We start from the raw sequence: 16562 nt of genomic DNA on the forward strand, positions 1-16562 counted from the left end.
TGAGTAGCTTCGGGACGTAAAACCCCAATAAACCAATAAACCAAACCTTTCGTAACTACCCTTTCTATCTCTCCCGCTGTTCTCGTTCCCACGTGTAGGATAGCATACTGGGCGTCGCCTAGTTAACCTCCCCGCATTTTCGTTAATCTTTCTCTCTCTCACCTCTAAGGCTGGGCCGTAAACTGGTGCTGCTGTTCTCTGCACAGCGGCTGCTCCAACGACTCCTTCAGTGACCTCGGGGAAGGAGCTGCGGTCTGCTGAACCATGTCCAGCGGCGGCTCGGGCTCGGGGGAGGAAGAGCTCGAAGATTTCCCTCCCGACAAGGAGTACTACTCAAACAACCGAGCCTTTCTGTACATCTGCCTTTGCATCGGCTGCAGCTACCAGTGCCTCACTGAATTCCCCTACCTCGTCCTCAGCCACGGTGGAGGTGGGTGCGCCCAGTGCAGCTGCTCTTGTAAGCGTTAGGGTGCTTCAGCTCAGCTGCAGCTTAGTATGGCACAATATGACATAGTTCACTGTAGACGTTGCCGTGGGAAAGAACTGCAGGTAGGCATAATAAAGGCAGAGCACTCCACTACGACGCCCAGCGTGTTCTACAGTACACTGGAGAATGTTTATAGGGCGTCGAAGACAGCGACAAGACAGAGGATAAGGCACGCGCTGTATGTCTTTGTTGCTGTCCGCGTAGTGCTGTGCACTCCACAACGACTCATTGGCGGGCTCCAACGCAGCCTGCTTCCTGCTGGCATACACGGCGATGCTAATCCTGCTGGGGATCCCGATGGCCGCCTTCGAGATGACCATCGGCCAGTTCCGGGGAAGGGGAGTCCTCGAGATGTGGACCTGCGTGCCCGTCGGAAAAGGTGATGACATTGATTTTGAACTTTACATAAGCTTTGTTACTTGTCAGGAAGATTTCTGTAATGAGTGTCAGCTTCGGCGCTATTTGTAATGTCAATAAAGAAAGTGATTATGGTCAGATCTTTTTTGTAAGCGATGCACAGACGGACGACACCAAGGTCAACCAACTTCCGCTTTGCCGCGCACTTCCCACGGTGTCACTTTCAAACGTCACACACATTCCTGAAGGACCCTTTTAATGGCGCCGTGAACTGGGCGTCTACAACGCACTTCCCACGTCTTCAATTCTGGGGTTTGCTTGCATTGCTGCGGACATAGTTGTATTGCATTCTCTTACGTATTCCCGGTCTATATAAGTACCCAAAAGAGTTACAAGAGAGAATGCTTTTATTGCTGATTAGTTCGACATTAATACCAGTCTCCGCTTACACAGAACTTAAGTTTGTCCTCATGTACAGTGAAACTATATGCGGAAAACACAGAATTGAGTACAAGGAGTACAAGTTTCGTGCAAAAAAAAAATCCACACTTAATCAAAGAATCCAACACCTTTAGAATTCAAAGCTCTAAGCACAATATACGATCTCTTCTTTGATCACTAACCTGTGATGAAGCAAGCAACTCAACTGGTGCATGATTCTGAGAGAGTGCTTGTTCTCTTATGATTATGGTACGAGTCAGTGTGTACGAGCAGTTTAACGAGTATTTTTATCTGAGTAATAGAAGCCTGTGGGGGATTCCTTTTTTTTGTGTGTATCCCGTCGGATCGCTGCGTAATAGCAAGTCAATTCTATCTATCGAGTTTGCTGACAGTACTTTGCCATATCGTACTTTCTCACTGACGTCGCACCGCGTGTGTGCGTTATCTGCTTATCGCAGCAGTACGATAACGCATGTAAATGAACGTTAGAGAATTCCAGGCGGTTGAAATTTACCTGCAGCCCTCCGGTAAGGCATTTCTCATAGCCGATGTGCATCTTTGGGACGTAGAAAGTTAACTCTGGAGGTTGTTGTGAGCACTTTCAGGCTGATAATCGCTTCATATTCCTCAGAGTTCCCTCTCACCGGAGCAACAAACCTTTTCTCAGTCGAGTGGAATTATTTCAGAACTGAAAAAAACGGTAAAACAGCAAACCGAGACCAAAATTCGCTTTGTCGGCAAGGGCGAATCTCTTCCGTACGAGGAATGATTTCAGAAAGATTATTGGAAAAATTAGTTGTACTGCGTTGATAATATGCCTCAGACGGCCTAGCACAAGCGTGATAATTTTGTGCAGGGAGCGGAGAGTCAACATTACCGTGTGCGCAGCGTTTGTGAACTGAATTGAAACCACAAAAACGGTTAGCTTTAGGATAGGTTTGGCAGGAATTATAAAGGTCATACGAGTGCAAAATTTGGCAGGAATATTAAAGATGTGGTACAAAACATACAGAAAAAGTTGTATTGGACTCCGTGAACCTCAAAAATTACCCGTGTTTGCATTTTAATCCCACTGTACCGTACCATACAATACCACACAATACCATACCATACCGTACCACACCACACGATATCACGCTTTACCATACCACACCATACCATACCGTACCATACCATACCACACGACACCACACGACACCACACGATATCACGCCATACCATACCACACCACACCATATCACGTCATACCATACCATACCATACCATACCACACGACACCACACGGTACCACGCCGAACCATACCATACCACACCACACGATATCACGCCATACCATATCATGCCACACCACACCACAACACACGATATCACGCCATACCATACCATACCATACCATACCATACCATACCATACCATACCATACCATACCATACCATACCATACCATACCATACCATACCATACCATACAACTTTTGGACGTCTTTAATAATTATGGGAAAATTCCACCGTTGGAAAACCTCATGAGCAATCCCCGCTGATTGATTGGTTAACAACCTCACATACCTTACATACGCTCAAAGAATACTGATTCAGTTCTTGATTGAATGCTCCACCCGTTGTCGCTTTTTGAGCAGCCCTTTCCTTGCCCGTGCCCCTTTTGCAGGCGTGGGCATGGCCATGCTCCTGCAGACGTTCGTGCTGACCGCGTACAGGGCGTTCCAGGACGGCTGCAGCTTCTACTACTTCCTGCAGGCCTTCCAGGAGGAGCTGCCCTGGGCCAGGTGCTTCACCTGGTGGGGCGCCAGCCCGCTCAACTGCGCCGAGAGGGACCTCGACATGTCGGTGCGCGCACGCCGTGCCTAGTTAAGGCTGCCGAGACTGCAAGGATATATGCTTTGCATCATCCATAAAACGTCATCATAATCATCATCCGCCTGAATACGCCCACTGCAGGGCAAATGCCTCTCCCATGTCTCTCCAATTAACCCTGTCCTTCGCCAGCTGCGGCCACCGTATTCCCGCAAATTTCTTAATCTCATACGCCCACCTAACTTTCTGCCGCCCCCTGCTACGTTTGCCTTCTCTTAGAATCCACTCCGTTACCCTTAAGGGCCAGCGGTTATCTTGTCTTCGCATTACATGCCCTGCCCAAGCCCACTTCTTCCTCTTGATTTTGACTGGGATGTCATTAACACGCGTTTGTTCTCTCACCCACTCCGCCCGCTTCCGGTCGTTACACCTATCATTTTTCTTTCCATAGCTCGCTGCTTTGTCCTTTACTTGACCGAAAGTTTACTACGGCTAATTTTGCGCGAGATATATATAGTGCACTTAATCCTCTAGAGCTCCCTTTTTTTTTTGACATTCAGCTGTGTTTATTGATTTACCTCGCGTTCACGGCACCTGTTCCAAATTCCTAAGCACAGGCAAGAATAGCTTTCGACGGGGGAGAAAAATGAGAGGGCAAAGGAGAAGGCAGGTAATTTTTTTTTATCGAGACAATAACCATATTGCACGCACAACAGAGCGCACATGTGCTGTTGGCACGCGCTTGCCCGCTCAAAAAAGCCGGCTTGATAATACAAGAATTTTTTTTTACTTGGTCTTTATTTGAATATGCTTCCTTCCTTCAAGATGTCCGAACTTTTCACAACCTGTAATCGAATACCGCAGTCAAACAACGCTCACTAGCATTGCGGCGCGATCATCTTCGCTGAGGTTGAGCGAGGAGTTTTCTAGTCTCTTACAGCAAATAAAACAAGTTTAAAACTTTTTCTGGAACGTTTCATCCGATTTAAGATGTGTGTTTTCATATATAACCAGTATTTATAGCGCAAAGTGCTGCACGCGCTTCCGGTACCAGCGGTTTGCACGAGCCGCAATGAGCAGACGCTCCGAACCTGTCTCAAACGTCCGTCACTTCCGGCGGGCGGCAATGGCGCCTGTTTTTCCAGTTTCGGTATTGAAAACTGATTTCTGCGTGCCGTTGACACCTTAACTGCTTGAAATTGGAACGTAATGTTTTGTGGGTAGCATAATACAGGGGTGTACTATGAAAAAACAACCTTTTTACGGTTTGCAAAATTTCGGTCAAGTAGGCCTTTAACTTAAGATGAGCCGTTTTCGTTAGCCTACACGTTACATGTTAAAGCGGTACGCGGCAAAAGGTTTTCCATCCATTTCGCATTCGCCCGTCCTTTCAGCGCCTGTGCTACGCGGAGAGGAGAAACCTGAACGACATGAGCCAGCAGAATCGTTACGCGCCCACCGACAACGACACCTGGCTCTTCGTGTGCGGCCGCAGATTTCACGTGCCCACCGGCGTGTACCTGGCAACGATTTCGGAGCAGTGCCGGCAGTCGCTAGGACCCTCCGAGTACGCGTTCTACCTGTGAGTTGTCTTTGAGAGCACGTCAAGTAGGTGGATGTCTATTGCATGCCCGTACAGGAATGCCAATAGCCGCCGATACCGATATCGCCACTTGACGTTCGTAAAGCGTCAAATTTTTTGAAACGAAAAACTTCACTAGGCTAGTCAACACCGAGGCTAGCGTCGTCAGAAAAAGCCACAGGTGCGCATGCGCGAACTGCGTGACGTCAAAGTGGACACCCGAACCGCGCCGTAAGGGAAGGAAAATGAAAAGAAAATTGGTTTTAAGGAAAGGAAACGACGCCTGTCTCTCTCATATCTCGGTGGATACCTTGAACCGCGCCGTAAGGGCCTTAAGGAAAATGAAATTAAATGAAAATTGGTTTTAAGGAAAGGAAATGCCTGTCTCTCATATCTTGGTGTACACCCGAAAGGAGTGACGTCACACGCTGCACAAATAAAAAATAGATAAGACAAGCAGTGCGTGAGGAACCTCTCATATCTCGGTGGACACCCGAACCGCGCCGTAAGTACAGTGAACTCGAATATTCTAGGTCACTACCGTAAGGAAAGGAAAACGAAAAGAGAATTGGTTTTAAGGAAAGGCAACGACTCCTGCCTCTCTCATATCTAGGTGGAAGTTCGTCTAGGTGGTGTTGCCCGAACCGCGCCGTAAGGGCCTTAAGGAAAACGAAATGAAATGAAAATTGCTTTTAAGGAAAGCAGATGCCTGTCTCTCATATCTTGGTGTACACCCAACAGGAATGCACGCCACAGCACATGTCTCTAAAGCAACCTTCTAAGACAGCACCGTATTCGCTACACGCGCGGCTCCTTCTCCGCCTTGCCGCAGCTTTTCGCTTCGAGATATCCAGGCTTAACCTTACCTAAGCCACATTCTAATTTTTTTATGTTCATTTCCAAAATGGCAGATGAATATTTAGCACATTATTCCTGCACATACTGGAAGATTTTTGTTTGCGGATGTGTGTAGAGGAACTCATTTTTTGACGCTCGCGCGACGCTAAATGCACTACAACGAAAGTGGAATTATTGGAAATTCTCGAATACCGAATCTAATGTCCTCCCACTTCATTGGCCGAATGAATCGAATAGCCTTAACAGCAAATTGCAGGAAGCATTTCAATACGTTCCCAAGTTTGCGGCCATACCCAACCTACCGTTCCGTAGTCAACCTTTACTGAACACACAAGATATATGGCGCGATAATATGGAAACAAACACCGATTCAGATCACGTAATTCCGAAAGATAACGTGATAGCCCCTACAGAATGAATTTATGCAACGTCTTTGAATTAAGGGTGCTATTATGTAAAAAAATGTGTTCGCTATAAAGACGTCACCACACGCCTGCTGAAGTAGAGTGTCATTGATTAGCGTATGTTTTTCTGCAACAATTCCTCACAGTATCGTGATGGCACTGCAACTTCTTCTCATCGCCATACACCACAGCTGGGCATTAACATTTCCTTCCTATGTGAGGGAATCTCAACAGCATACTGTGAGGCGCCAGAGCTGGCGGTCTTCTCGAAACGGTAGTCTAAGAAAACGGAGGAGTTTGTTTATACCAATAACTTAAAAACATTCCAAAACTTGGGAACTTACTGAAATGCTTTCAGCAAATTGCCGAAAGCATTTCAATGCGGTCCCATTGAGTACGTTAATTCGAAGAATTGCAGGAATGCTTTGTGTAGAGGCTATCATGTTATCTTTTAGGATTACCTGATCTGAACCAATGTTTGCTTCCATATTATGATGCTATTTTGTCTGTACAGTAAAGGTTGGCTATGAAGAGGCGTTACCAAAATGGCTGCGCATTTCTAATCAACCTTTTGGGACATCTTTAAGATATCTAGAAATTCAGAAAGAGATGTCAGTGGTGCGTCCGATAGTTGTTATTGATATCTGTGGTTATTGGGTAGACCTCCGGCGATTCGCTTGACTGCGAACGGTAACTTTACTTCACTGCTCTGGATGTGGTACAACTATAAAAAAATATGTGGAAAGTGAAAGAAATATGCAGACAAGTAGACATACACTCCATTTCATACATAGCTGGCAAAGCTGCCAAAGCTGGCGAGCGTGTTCGAGCTGGGTAACTCTGCGGCCAGAAAGTAGTCCACTATGAAACTAAAGTGAACACGTGGCTGGCACCTGCCGGACTTCGTTTTAACTCTTATCCCAATTTCGTTCTGCGACTCATCCAAGCTTAGCGAAGCAAGAATTACATGTCGCGATATGATACGCGGTTGGTAGGGCGAATCGCTCTTACTGAATCCGCGCCCAAAAAAATAGTTCACATTCACTAAAAAATTTTTAACGGGTACGTGCTTTCGCGCAGAACACGGGACACAAAAAAAAAAACACGTGACATATACAGAGCGCACTGTATATGTCGTGTGTGTTTCTTTGCTGTGTCCCGTCTTCTTCGCGCAGATGAACCCACTCACCCAAACAAGAGTTTTACTTGAGTTTCACTGAAAAATGAAACCAGAGGGCCCGGCTACTGAGCGCCTCATAGCTTCGACCGTTATATTCAATGCTAGCACTTCGGTTTTGTGGGGATAGTAATAGGTGGCTTAAATACGTTCTCCCCCGATTAATCGCGGCTGACAGAGTTGAACACCGCCAGACCCCACCCCTTGATCGCATGCGCTACCGAGCGCACGCCGACCACCTTGCTCTGCGGGAACAAAGGAACGACACTCTGGCTGACACAAACAAGGCATCTGTTGCTACAAGAACAATAACGGCAGCTAGAAACAAAATACGCTAAGTAGTCGAGGACGTCCGTCTCAGCCGCAAGGTAGCGAGCGAATGTTCTCCCACGCTAGGGCAGGGGGGATACTCCGCGGCCGGACGCGACGAGACGCGGGAGAACGTTCCTCCCCACGAGGCTCCGCCTTTCGCCCCGCCGCCGGAGAGCGGAGCGCCGCGCTTGAACGTCAGGGCGCGTCCCAGATCCCTAGCCGAAGAGGACCGTCCCCTCGCGCGTGCGCGCAGCAATCCCCCCCCCCCCCCCCCCCCCCCCGTGGCGCTTGTGCATGGCTGCGACGCCGGCGCCCTCCCTTGTTAGTTAAGGTAACTAACCAACCTAAGGAGGGTACATCGCGGTGAAGCCAACCAAAGGGGAAGACGCGGAGCAAAGTCCCCAGAGTTTATACCGCTCTAATTGCGTCCAAATGCTCACCGCAGTTTCGAGAAGAACGAATGATAAGTGGCGGAGTACTATGATTTCCCGGACGCACTACGTCCGCAGCCTCCACAGCATTCCCTATGTATGAAATGGAGTATAGCAAATGCGAACACTCGATTCCAGTGTTCGTCGTGTGGACCTCGGCATGTCTTCGCCCGGTTTCGAACATTTTGCGTTTTTTACCGACGTGAGATGGTTAATGCCGCTTTCCCAACCTAGAACATGCGTGGTCTAACTAAAATTAATGCCCAGCATTCGCTGCCGGCGGCACTGATGAAGGAGCGCCGTATCGCGCAAAATGTGCCCACCTACCAGCTTCTTCGCCAAAAAGCTTGCGAGCTTACAAAGTTCCGAGACATCTACGTGTTGCTTCAGCGCACAGAGAGCTGTGATATTTGCGGTAGTGGAGATGCAGACCCGTGCGAATGAGAGTCCAGGATTAGGGATAAGAACAGGGAAATGATACCTGGATTGTCGAATCAAGACAGCTACCTCAGGAATTGAGCGCCCACTCATACAGGGCCAAAAGTGCGGCTAATTTTTTAGTGCCGCGCCCTCGTGCTTGCACATGTGGGAAGCGAGCTGAAAGCAAGAACAGTTCATTTATCGACCTACCAAGCAGGACGTGCATATTTCCGGAGAAAAAGGTATGTCGGTTATCTTGACTGACATTGGGAAGGCTCCAAATGCTTTGTGTTATAATCTAGGCAGCACCTCCGATATCATGAATGATGCACTTGACAAAGTACGTTGTTCGCTTTAGGCTGCACGAGATTTAGCGTCTGCATTAGACATACGCATATCTCTTGGCTACTGCTGCAGTTACACCCAAGTTACCTTCGTATGCAGAGCTGTCCTTTCTGTGAATTTGGAGAGAATGTCACCATTGACTCACCAATACACATAACAAGTGTAGAACTGGGCTGCCACGACATTGGGGGAGTTTCAGTGATTTATTCTTCCTTGGACGCGCTGCTTGTCGATATCAATTACCTTGTCACCATTTTACAACTCACATTACAGTCGCGACTATGTCCGACACTTGCGACACACGGATGTGTGGTAGAACTATAATTTCTTTTCAGGCAGCAGCAGTGGCATAACCCTTACTATAACGGCTTCGACATCGCAGTATTATACGCGGAATTCAAGCTAATTTCACGGTCTTTTATAAACTTGTACGCCGCGGCGTTTCTTTGGACTATATGACTTCATCAGCCCAACACAATACTGTTCCTCTCGGCCATTCTTTTGGCAGCCATGGCGCACTCAAGCTGACGCGCGGTATCGAGGACGTCGGCGGCATCCGCTGGGAGCTTCTCGTCTGCTACATCTTCACTTGGTTCGTTATTTTCGTCTGCTCCGCACACGGCGTCGCCATCGTCGGAAAGGTGAGCTGCCCCCACGCCAACGGAGCTACGTTATTCCGTCGTGGTAATGTAACCCTGTCGGTAAAGAATGAACAGGTTTGCCAATGTGCATATATGCAACTAACTACTGCTGCTGCAAATACTACTGTATACCACTGCTAACTGCCGCTACTAGTACTATGGCCACTGCTTCCATCATTGCTGCTGCTACTCCTGATATTACTGCTGCTACTATACTTCTACCACTACGATTTGCATTGTTGCTTTTACTGCTGAAAGTACTAGCCTGCTCACTCCCTATTGCTGGTACTACTGTAAGTAATAGTACTACTACTCCTACTAGTACTGTTACTACATCTATTCCTTCCACAACTGCAACTACTACTACTGCTCTTACTATGGCTGTGGCCAGTAATACTGCTAATGCTACTATTACTCCCTCTACCTGCTAGTAATGGCACTAGTACTAACACCGTTAGTGTTGATGCTGTTCCCGCATCTATTGCAGCAGCTGGCATTAGCCGTTAGGGGGGTTATACGAAATATTTTCAAGCTTTCTGTAACCCATGAGCCCTTATCGGTATTCTGCGCTTTTGCATGCGATGGCACACCAGCGACACCTATGATACGAGCTAAACCTATAGCACTATAGAAAGGCAGACGTAGCAACCGGTAGATGGAGTGCGGGCAGGATGGAATTCTTGGCTGCGCAACCTTGAACACAGGGTGGCAGGAAAGCGCCTGTCCGCTGAGAATTCTTTCGCCAAGAGGGCCCTTCCAGATGCAAGACGCCGTCGCCGATAGCGTGGTTCGGATGCGAAAACAAAGTGACGTCACAGAACACCTGTAAAACCGTCAGCAAGCAGGTGAATCGCGTGCTTCCTGAGATGAATTTTCGAAGCTGTCGTGACGACTCAGGTCACGTCAGCTTCTTTTTTTTTACGCTTAGTGTTATTTAAACCCTGAGCTCCCAAGAGCTGCCTCTTTAGAAACAATGCGCTTGAAAGGCTGTTAGATGACCCACTTGAAGATAGGGTTAGTTGACTTTATTCCCGTAGCCCGTTTTCGTTGGAGACGTTCATTTGATAGCGTATTCTATAGTGTTATAACAAAATATCACCAATATCAGTTTTCTTTCCTTCTCGTTATTAGCACCCTTGAGAGTGAGTTCCTTCACCTTGCCAACAATTTAGTCTTCTGAATATTAAATATGCGCACACAAATACTTAACGAATGAGCAACGTTTCTAATTGTTTCCGCTACTATGAATCAGTGGTGAAAATGTTGTTCTGCTGAAAAAGGCACCGCGAACTCAAATATCCGCGCCGGCGACCGCATTTTCGTGATTGTGGATTGCGAAAGTGCCCATGCGCTGTGCGATGTCGCTGCACGGTTACGAATCCACGCAGACGAAATTAATTTGGAGCGCTTCACGAAGGCGTCACCCTAAGCCCACGTGTACGGATTCGCACTGACAGCTCACGGCTCATGCCAAAAATTTCTGAACATTGAGGGTACCTCTTTGGGGGGTGTTTTTGAAGCTCTGATGGCTGTAATTTCTACTTACTAGGCGGGCGCCTCCTCCTCAATCTCGTACATATTCTGACCAAATGACAGTTTGTAAACCTTCTGACGCCAAAAGTGTCATTACTAGAGACGGGCCCTAGGGCAAGATTACGCGGGTCGCTCCATTCTCCCGATTCTTTTGCGCTTTTGCCGTTAGCTGGGCTGCACCGATTAGCCTAAGTGGGTGCACATTTAATCATTACTTATGAGCTTGACATCTGCTCACTAAAGAGCAAAACGCGAATAAAAGGTGCCGCAGTACTGCGCGCTACGCGACGAGACACGGTTAAAGTGCTATCTGATAAGGACGAAATATGAAATAGACACCGAGAACGCTGGTAATCAACCAAACTTTATTAATATTAAAGTGATAAAGGTGGTAATTACACACACTGAGCTTCACCAAAGAATATTCTCTAAAGACGAACTCCAAACTGAACACTGGACAAAAATCAAAACACAAAGTGACCCCAGTTTTTTTCGTCTAATAACTTTATTACAGTGTCTCACCGTGTTCCAATACTGTCAATTAACAGCTATATGACAATAAGCGTATCAATAAAATTCCAATAGGTTATCGATGAACGTTTAAAAAGACAAGATACGGTCTGTCGACAGGCAGTCCACAGAGTGCTTGCATGCTGACTCTCAGGGCACTGTTTATAGACTGTAGACAGTTCATAAATAACCAGACGATCCACAGGCTATCTATGGACCCTCTATGGTTCATTATTGCAACTAACGTGCAGTCATGTCCACTTTCACGGTACAGATGTCTCCCCTGCTGGCCCTTGCTCCTCTGGTGCTGATCGTGGCAGTGACGGTCAGGGTGTTCTTTCTGCCCAACGCCAGCGCGGCCATCGTAAAGAACATCTACCCTCAATGGACGAACCTGTTCGACGTCGACGTGAGCAAGATTCGGCTTAACCCAATCACAAGATCGATGTGTTCGGCGGACCACTTTGGGAAATCAGGAGAGTTTAGTGGTCGACTGTTTGCATAAACGGACACTGAGGACAAGTTGGACAGTTGTCCTGAATCAACTGATTACCGTGTTTTAATAGGAGAGGCTACTAATACCTTTACTTATAATGGAATGTTTATAAGTCTGAAAAGGCCGAAATATCACAGAAGGGCATGGTGGTGGTTACAACTTTATTGCCACAAAACGGAAGGGATTAGTTGGTGCGGGATCGAGTTCAGGGTGGCCTCCAGTCGGGGGCTACCCCCTGAGCTCGCGTGATGAGGGCCAGTTGTGTTGTTTTTCTTGAACTGGCCAAGAGCATGTCCCACTCCTTCACTCAGGGAGCTGGCAAAAGTGTCGTCGGAGGGGGTTTTCTAGTGCATTCCCATAAAATATGGTCTTGGTTGGCGTACGTACCGTCACTGCAGTGTGAGCATGTAGGGTCATATACCGTTTGTGATGAAACATAATCGGTAGGGGGCTAAGAACTGCATTTGTTTGTAGGCGTCTGAGCGTCGTGGCTTGCGCCCTGTCCAGGGCGGGGTGAGGGGTGGGGTACGTAACATCTTTGTGCTCGCGATAAAAGTTTGTAATCTCCGTGTACGAGCGAGGCGCCTCGGCGGGAGCGTCCGTTCCCGAGAAGTCTCCCGTCCCCCGGTGTTGAAATCTCGGGCTAGACTGTCGACCCCCTCGTTTCCGGAGCTACCCGCGTGAGCCGGTACCAATACTAGGTTGATGATGTGATCGAGAGTTCGGTTGGCAGAATTCGCATTGCGAGCGCGCTTACCGAGTTTTTGGCGAAATTTTCAATGGCGTTCTTAGAGTCGCTTAGAATAGTTTTGGTGTGGGGATCCGCGATGGCCAGTGCAACAGCTACGTCCTCTGCCTCGCTTATAGAGCTAGCGTGAAAGGTTGTGGCTAACGAGGGCTGACTTTGGAGTGGCCATACATGCCACGTATGTTCCACCTTTGATGTGTTGAGCTGCGTCCACGTACACTGCTTGTGGTTCGTTCTCGTACTGTTTTCCAAGGGCCTGCGCCCTTGCTTCCTTGCGGCGTCGTGTCTGCCTGGCAGCATGTTCTTGGCCACTGGTTTAACAAGTAGTCTACTAGTAATGTCGACTTATAAATACCTCCTCAGCGGAGTGGATATGGAGTTTGTCGAGAATTACGCGTCCCGCAGCAGTGCGCTTCAAGCGAGTGACTTGTGCCGTCTTATGCGCTTGGATTAGCTCAGCGAGAGTGTTAAAAATTCCCAACTGCAGCAGTGGATCTGAGTTGGCGTATATCCGCAGGCCAAGGGCAACACCCCAAGGGCCGCCTTGTATGCTGTTCTTATGACGCGAGTAAGTGCGTCTTCGTCCCTGCGACGCAGATGATAGTGTCACGTTGTAGTGACGGCAGTCCAGCGGTCAGGAAGACACCAGAAAGACTTGTAAACGAAGCTCTTTATTTGGGCTGACTTGCGCCCTCAAAAGAACTGAATCACTCGGCGGCGGCGTAAGCAACAGGCGTGCTCGTCAATCGTCGAACTACGAATGTCCGCCGCTCGCGGCATCGCTCAATTTAAAGCCGGCAAAGAAACTTCCAGATAACAGGTCAAGATCATCTACGGTAATCTGGAAAAACCTAGATGCAGCCTTTCATGGCTGCGAACAATCGAGATTAGTCTGGTCGCTTCTCGCGTCACGAACAAAAATGATAACAGCCCTTTCCTGCAGCCGCGAGCGTGAACGAACAAACGCTACAATGACACGTGGCATTACCCCCCTTCCAAAGAAGCATCGTCTCGATGCTTTAAAATGAAAATAAACACGGACAATGAAAACTTCCAGTCCTTTAGCGTTCATAATATGGCTTCAGGCGTACGACATGTACGACTTCCGGGCGTGTGCGGCGTCGCTGAGATGCTGTCGTGCCGTCGGGGATGACTTCGTAGTCGAGGTCACCGATGCGACGGAGAACCTTGTACGGGCCAAAGTAGCGTCGCAGCAACTTTTCACTCAATCCACGGCGGCGAACTGGCGTCCATATCCAAACACGATCACCTGGCTTGTAATGCGTGTCTCGTCGGCGCAGATTGTAGCGTCGGGCGTCGGTGTGCTGCTGGTCTTGAATGCGAAGCCGCGCAAGTCTTCGGGCTTCCTCGGCGCGATGAAGGTAGGCGGCGACGTCGAGGTTGTCTTCGTCAGAAACGTGCGGGAGCATTGCGTCGAGTGTTGTCGTGGGCTTCCTGCCGTATACCAGCTGGAATGGGGTAAACCTGGTTGTCTCCTGGACGGCAGTATTGTACGCGAAGATCACGTAGGGCAGAATGGAGTCCCACGTCTTGTGTTCGGCGTCTATGTACATGGAGAGCATGTCTGCGATGGTCTTGTTCAGACGCTCTGTGAGTCCGTTGGTTTGTGGATGATAGGCAGTGGTCCTCCGATGGCTTGCCTGGCTGTAGTTTAAAATGGCTTGCGTCAGCTCCGCTGTAAACGCCGTTCCTCTGTCTGTGATGAGCACTTCCGGGGCGCCGTGTCGCAGCAGAATTTGTTCGACAAAACATTTTGCGACTTCTGTTGCGGTACCACTAGGCAACGCTTTTGCTTCGGCGTAGCGGGTCATGTAGTCGGTGGCCACGATGATCCACTTGTTTCCTGATGAAGAGGTCGGAAAGGGGCCGAGGAGGTCCATCCCTATTTGCTGAAAGGGCTTAGTTGGCGGTGGTATGGGGTTCAGGAGTCCGGCTGGTCTAGTCGGAGGCGTTTTGCGTCGCTGACACTCACGGCACGTTTTCACGTAATGGGAAACGTCGGTAGCTAGCCGTGGCCAATAGTACTTCTCCTGGATGCGGTGCAACGTGCGAGCAATCCCGAGATGTCCTGCAGTCGGCTCATCATGACATGCCTGCATAATTTCTTGCCTGAGATTTTTGGGCACGAGAAGAAGATGAACTGCCCTGTTCGGCGCGAAGTTCTTCTTCAGGAGGACATTATTGTGAAGGACGAAGGACGACAGTTGCCGCTTGAACCCTCGGGGAGGCGATGCGGTCTTGCCTTTCAGATAATCAACTAGGCTTTGCAAGTCAGGATACGACTGCTGCTGCTGCGCGAAACTGCTGGCGCTTACCGGTCCTAGGAAAGCGTCGTCGTCCTCCTCTTCGGGTGCTGCGTCGACAGGAGCTCGTTACAAGCAGTCTGCATCGGAATGCTTGCGGCCAGATTTGTAGACTACAGTTATGTCGAATTCTTGAAGACGCAGGCTCCAACGAGCAAGGCGGCCGGAGGGATCTTTCAAATTGGCCAGCCAGCAGAGAGCATGGTGATCGCTCACAACCTTGAATGGTCGTCCGTATAGGTAGGGGCGAAATTTGGACGTGGCCCAAATAATGGCGAGACATTCTTTCTCTGTCGTCGAATAGTTGGCTTCGGCTCTCGACAGTGAACGGCTAGCGTACGCGATAACTTTCTCCTGTCTGCCATTTTTCTGAACGAGGACCGCTCCTAAGCCCACCCCGCTTGCATCGGTATGAACTTCGGTTTCGGCGTTTTCATCAAAGTGCCCGAGCACAGGAGGGGACTGTAAGCGGCGCTCCAGCTCGTTGAAAGCTTCCTCTTGTGGCCTTTCCCATTTAAAACGCACGTCAGCCTTGGTAAGTTGAGTCAAAGGTTCAGCGATGCGCGAAAAGTTCTTGACAAATCGTCGGTAATAAGCGCACAATCCAAGGAATCTGCGTATAGCCTGCTTGTCATTAGGCTGTGGAAACTCTGCAATCGCGGCCGTCTTCTGGGTGTCGGGGCGAACTCCATCCTTGCTTACGACGTGACCAAGGAACAGCAGCTCCTCGTAGGCGAAATGGCACTTCTCTGGTTTCAGTGTCAGGCCTGAAGACTTGATCGTTTCCAGCACTATCCGAAGCCTTCTGAGGTGGTCTTCAAAGCTTGAAGAGAAGACAACAACGTCATCTAAGTAGACTAGGCAAATCTGCCACTTCAAGCCTGCGAGCACCGTATCCATTACTCGCTGGAACGTCGCTGGGGCAGAGCAGAGGCCGAATGGCATCACCTTGAGTCCGTCTGGCGTGATGAACGCAGTCTTTTCGCGATCTCTTTCGTCGACTTCAATTTGCCAGTAGCCGCACTTCAGGTCCATCGATGAGAAGTACTTAGCGTTGCACAGCCGGTCCAATGTATCGTCGATGCGGGGGAGGGGGTAGACATCCTTCTTCGTAATGCTGTTCAAGCGGCGGTAATCGACGCAAAAGCGAAGGGTGCCGTCTTTCTTTTTCACTAGGACGACTGGTGCTGCCCAGGGGCTCCTTGATGGCTGGATAACGTCGTCACGAAGCATTTCCTCAACTTGCTTACGGATAGCTTGGCGTTCTAGCGGCGATACGCGGTAGGGGCTCTGTCGCAGTGGTCGGGCGTGTTCGTCTGTGACAATTCGGTGCTTGGCAAGCCTCGTTCGTCGCACATTCGATGCTGATGAGAAGCAATCGCTGTACTCTTGAAGAAGACTGCGTATTTGGTCTTGTCTGCTCCGTGGTAATGCTGGGTTGATATCAAACGTTGGTTGATGGCGTTGGTCAGATGGTTCTACGGGTTGGTCGGGTAGGGCAAATATGTCTCTGATGTCTGCCAGCTCGTCGAGGAAAGCGATCGTCGTACCTTTGTTTAGATGCCGGTATTCTTCGGTGAAGTTGGTTAGCAAGACCTGGGCTTGGCCATTTCGGATTTGGGCGACTCCCCTTGCGACGGCCAGTCCTCGATCCAGGAGTAGCTGGGTGTTCCCCTCGATGACGCC

At 49.1% G+C, this 16562-nt stretch overlaps 1 protein-coding gene across 1 annotated transcript in view; it reads left to right on the plus strand.

The window, feature by feature from the left end:
- Positions 1–264: 264 nt before the first annotated feature.
- LOC149327842 (sodium-dependent proline transporter-like) overlaps positions 265–16562 on the plus strand; it is a 36654-nt gene continuing 20356 nt past the window's right edge. Inside the window, exons 1-6 of the mRNA XM_089563652.1 lie at positions 265–430; positions 735–866; positions 2950–3128; positions 4490–4677; positions 9133–9265; positions 11583–11717. Coding sequence (XP_089419778.1) covers positions 265–430; positions 735–866; positions 2950–3128; positions 4490–4677; positions 9133–9265; positions 11583–11717 — 933 coding nt within the window. The remainder of the gene's footprint in view (positions 431–734; positions 867–2949; positions 3129–4489; positions 4678–9132; positions 9266–11582; positions 11718–16562) is intronic.

This window comes from Amblyomma mixtum, chromosome 10 (genome assembly GCF_055824585.1).
Source record: "Amblyomma mixtum isolate Tamu chromosome 10, ASM5582458v1, whole genome shotgun sequence".
NCBI lineage: Eukaryota > Metazoa > Arthropoda > Arachnida > Ixodida > Ixodidae > Amblyomma > Amblyomma mixtum.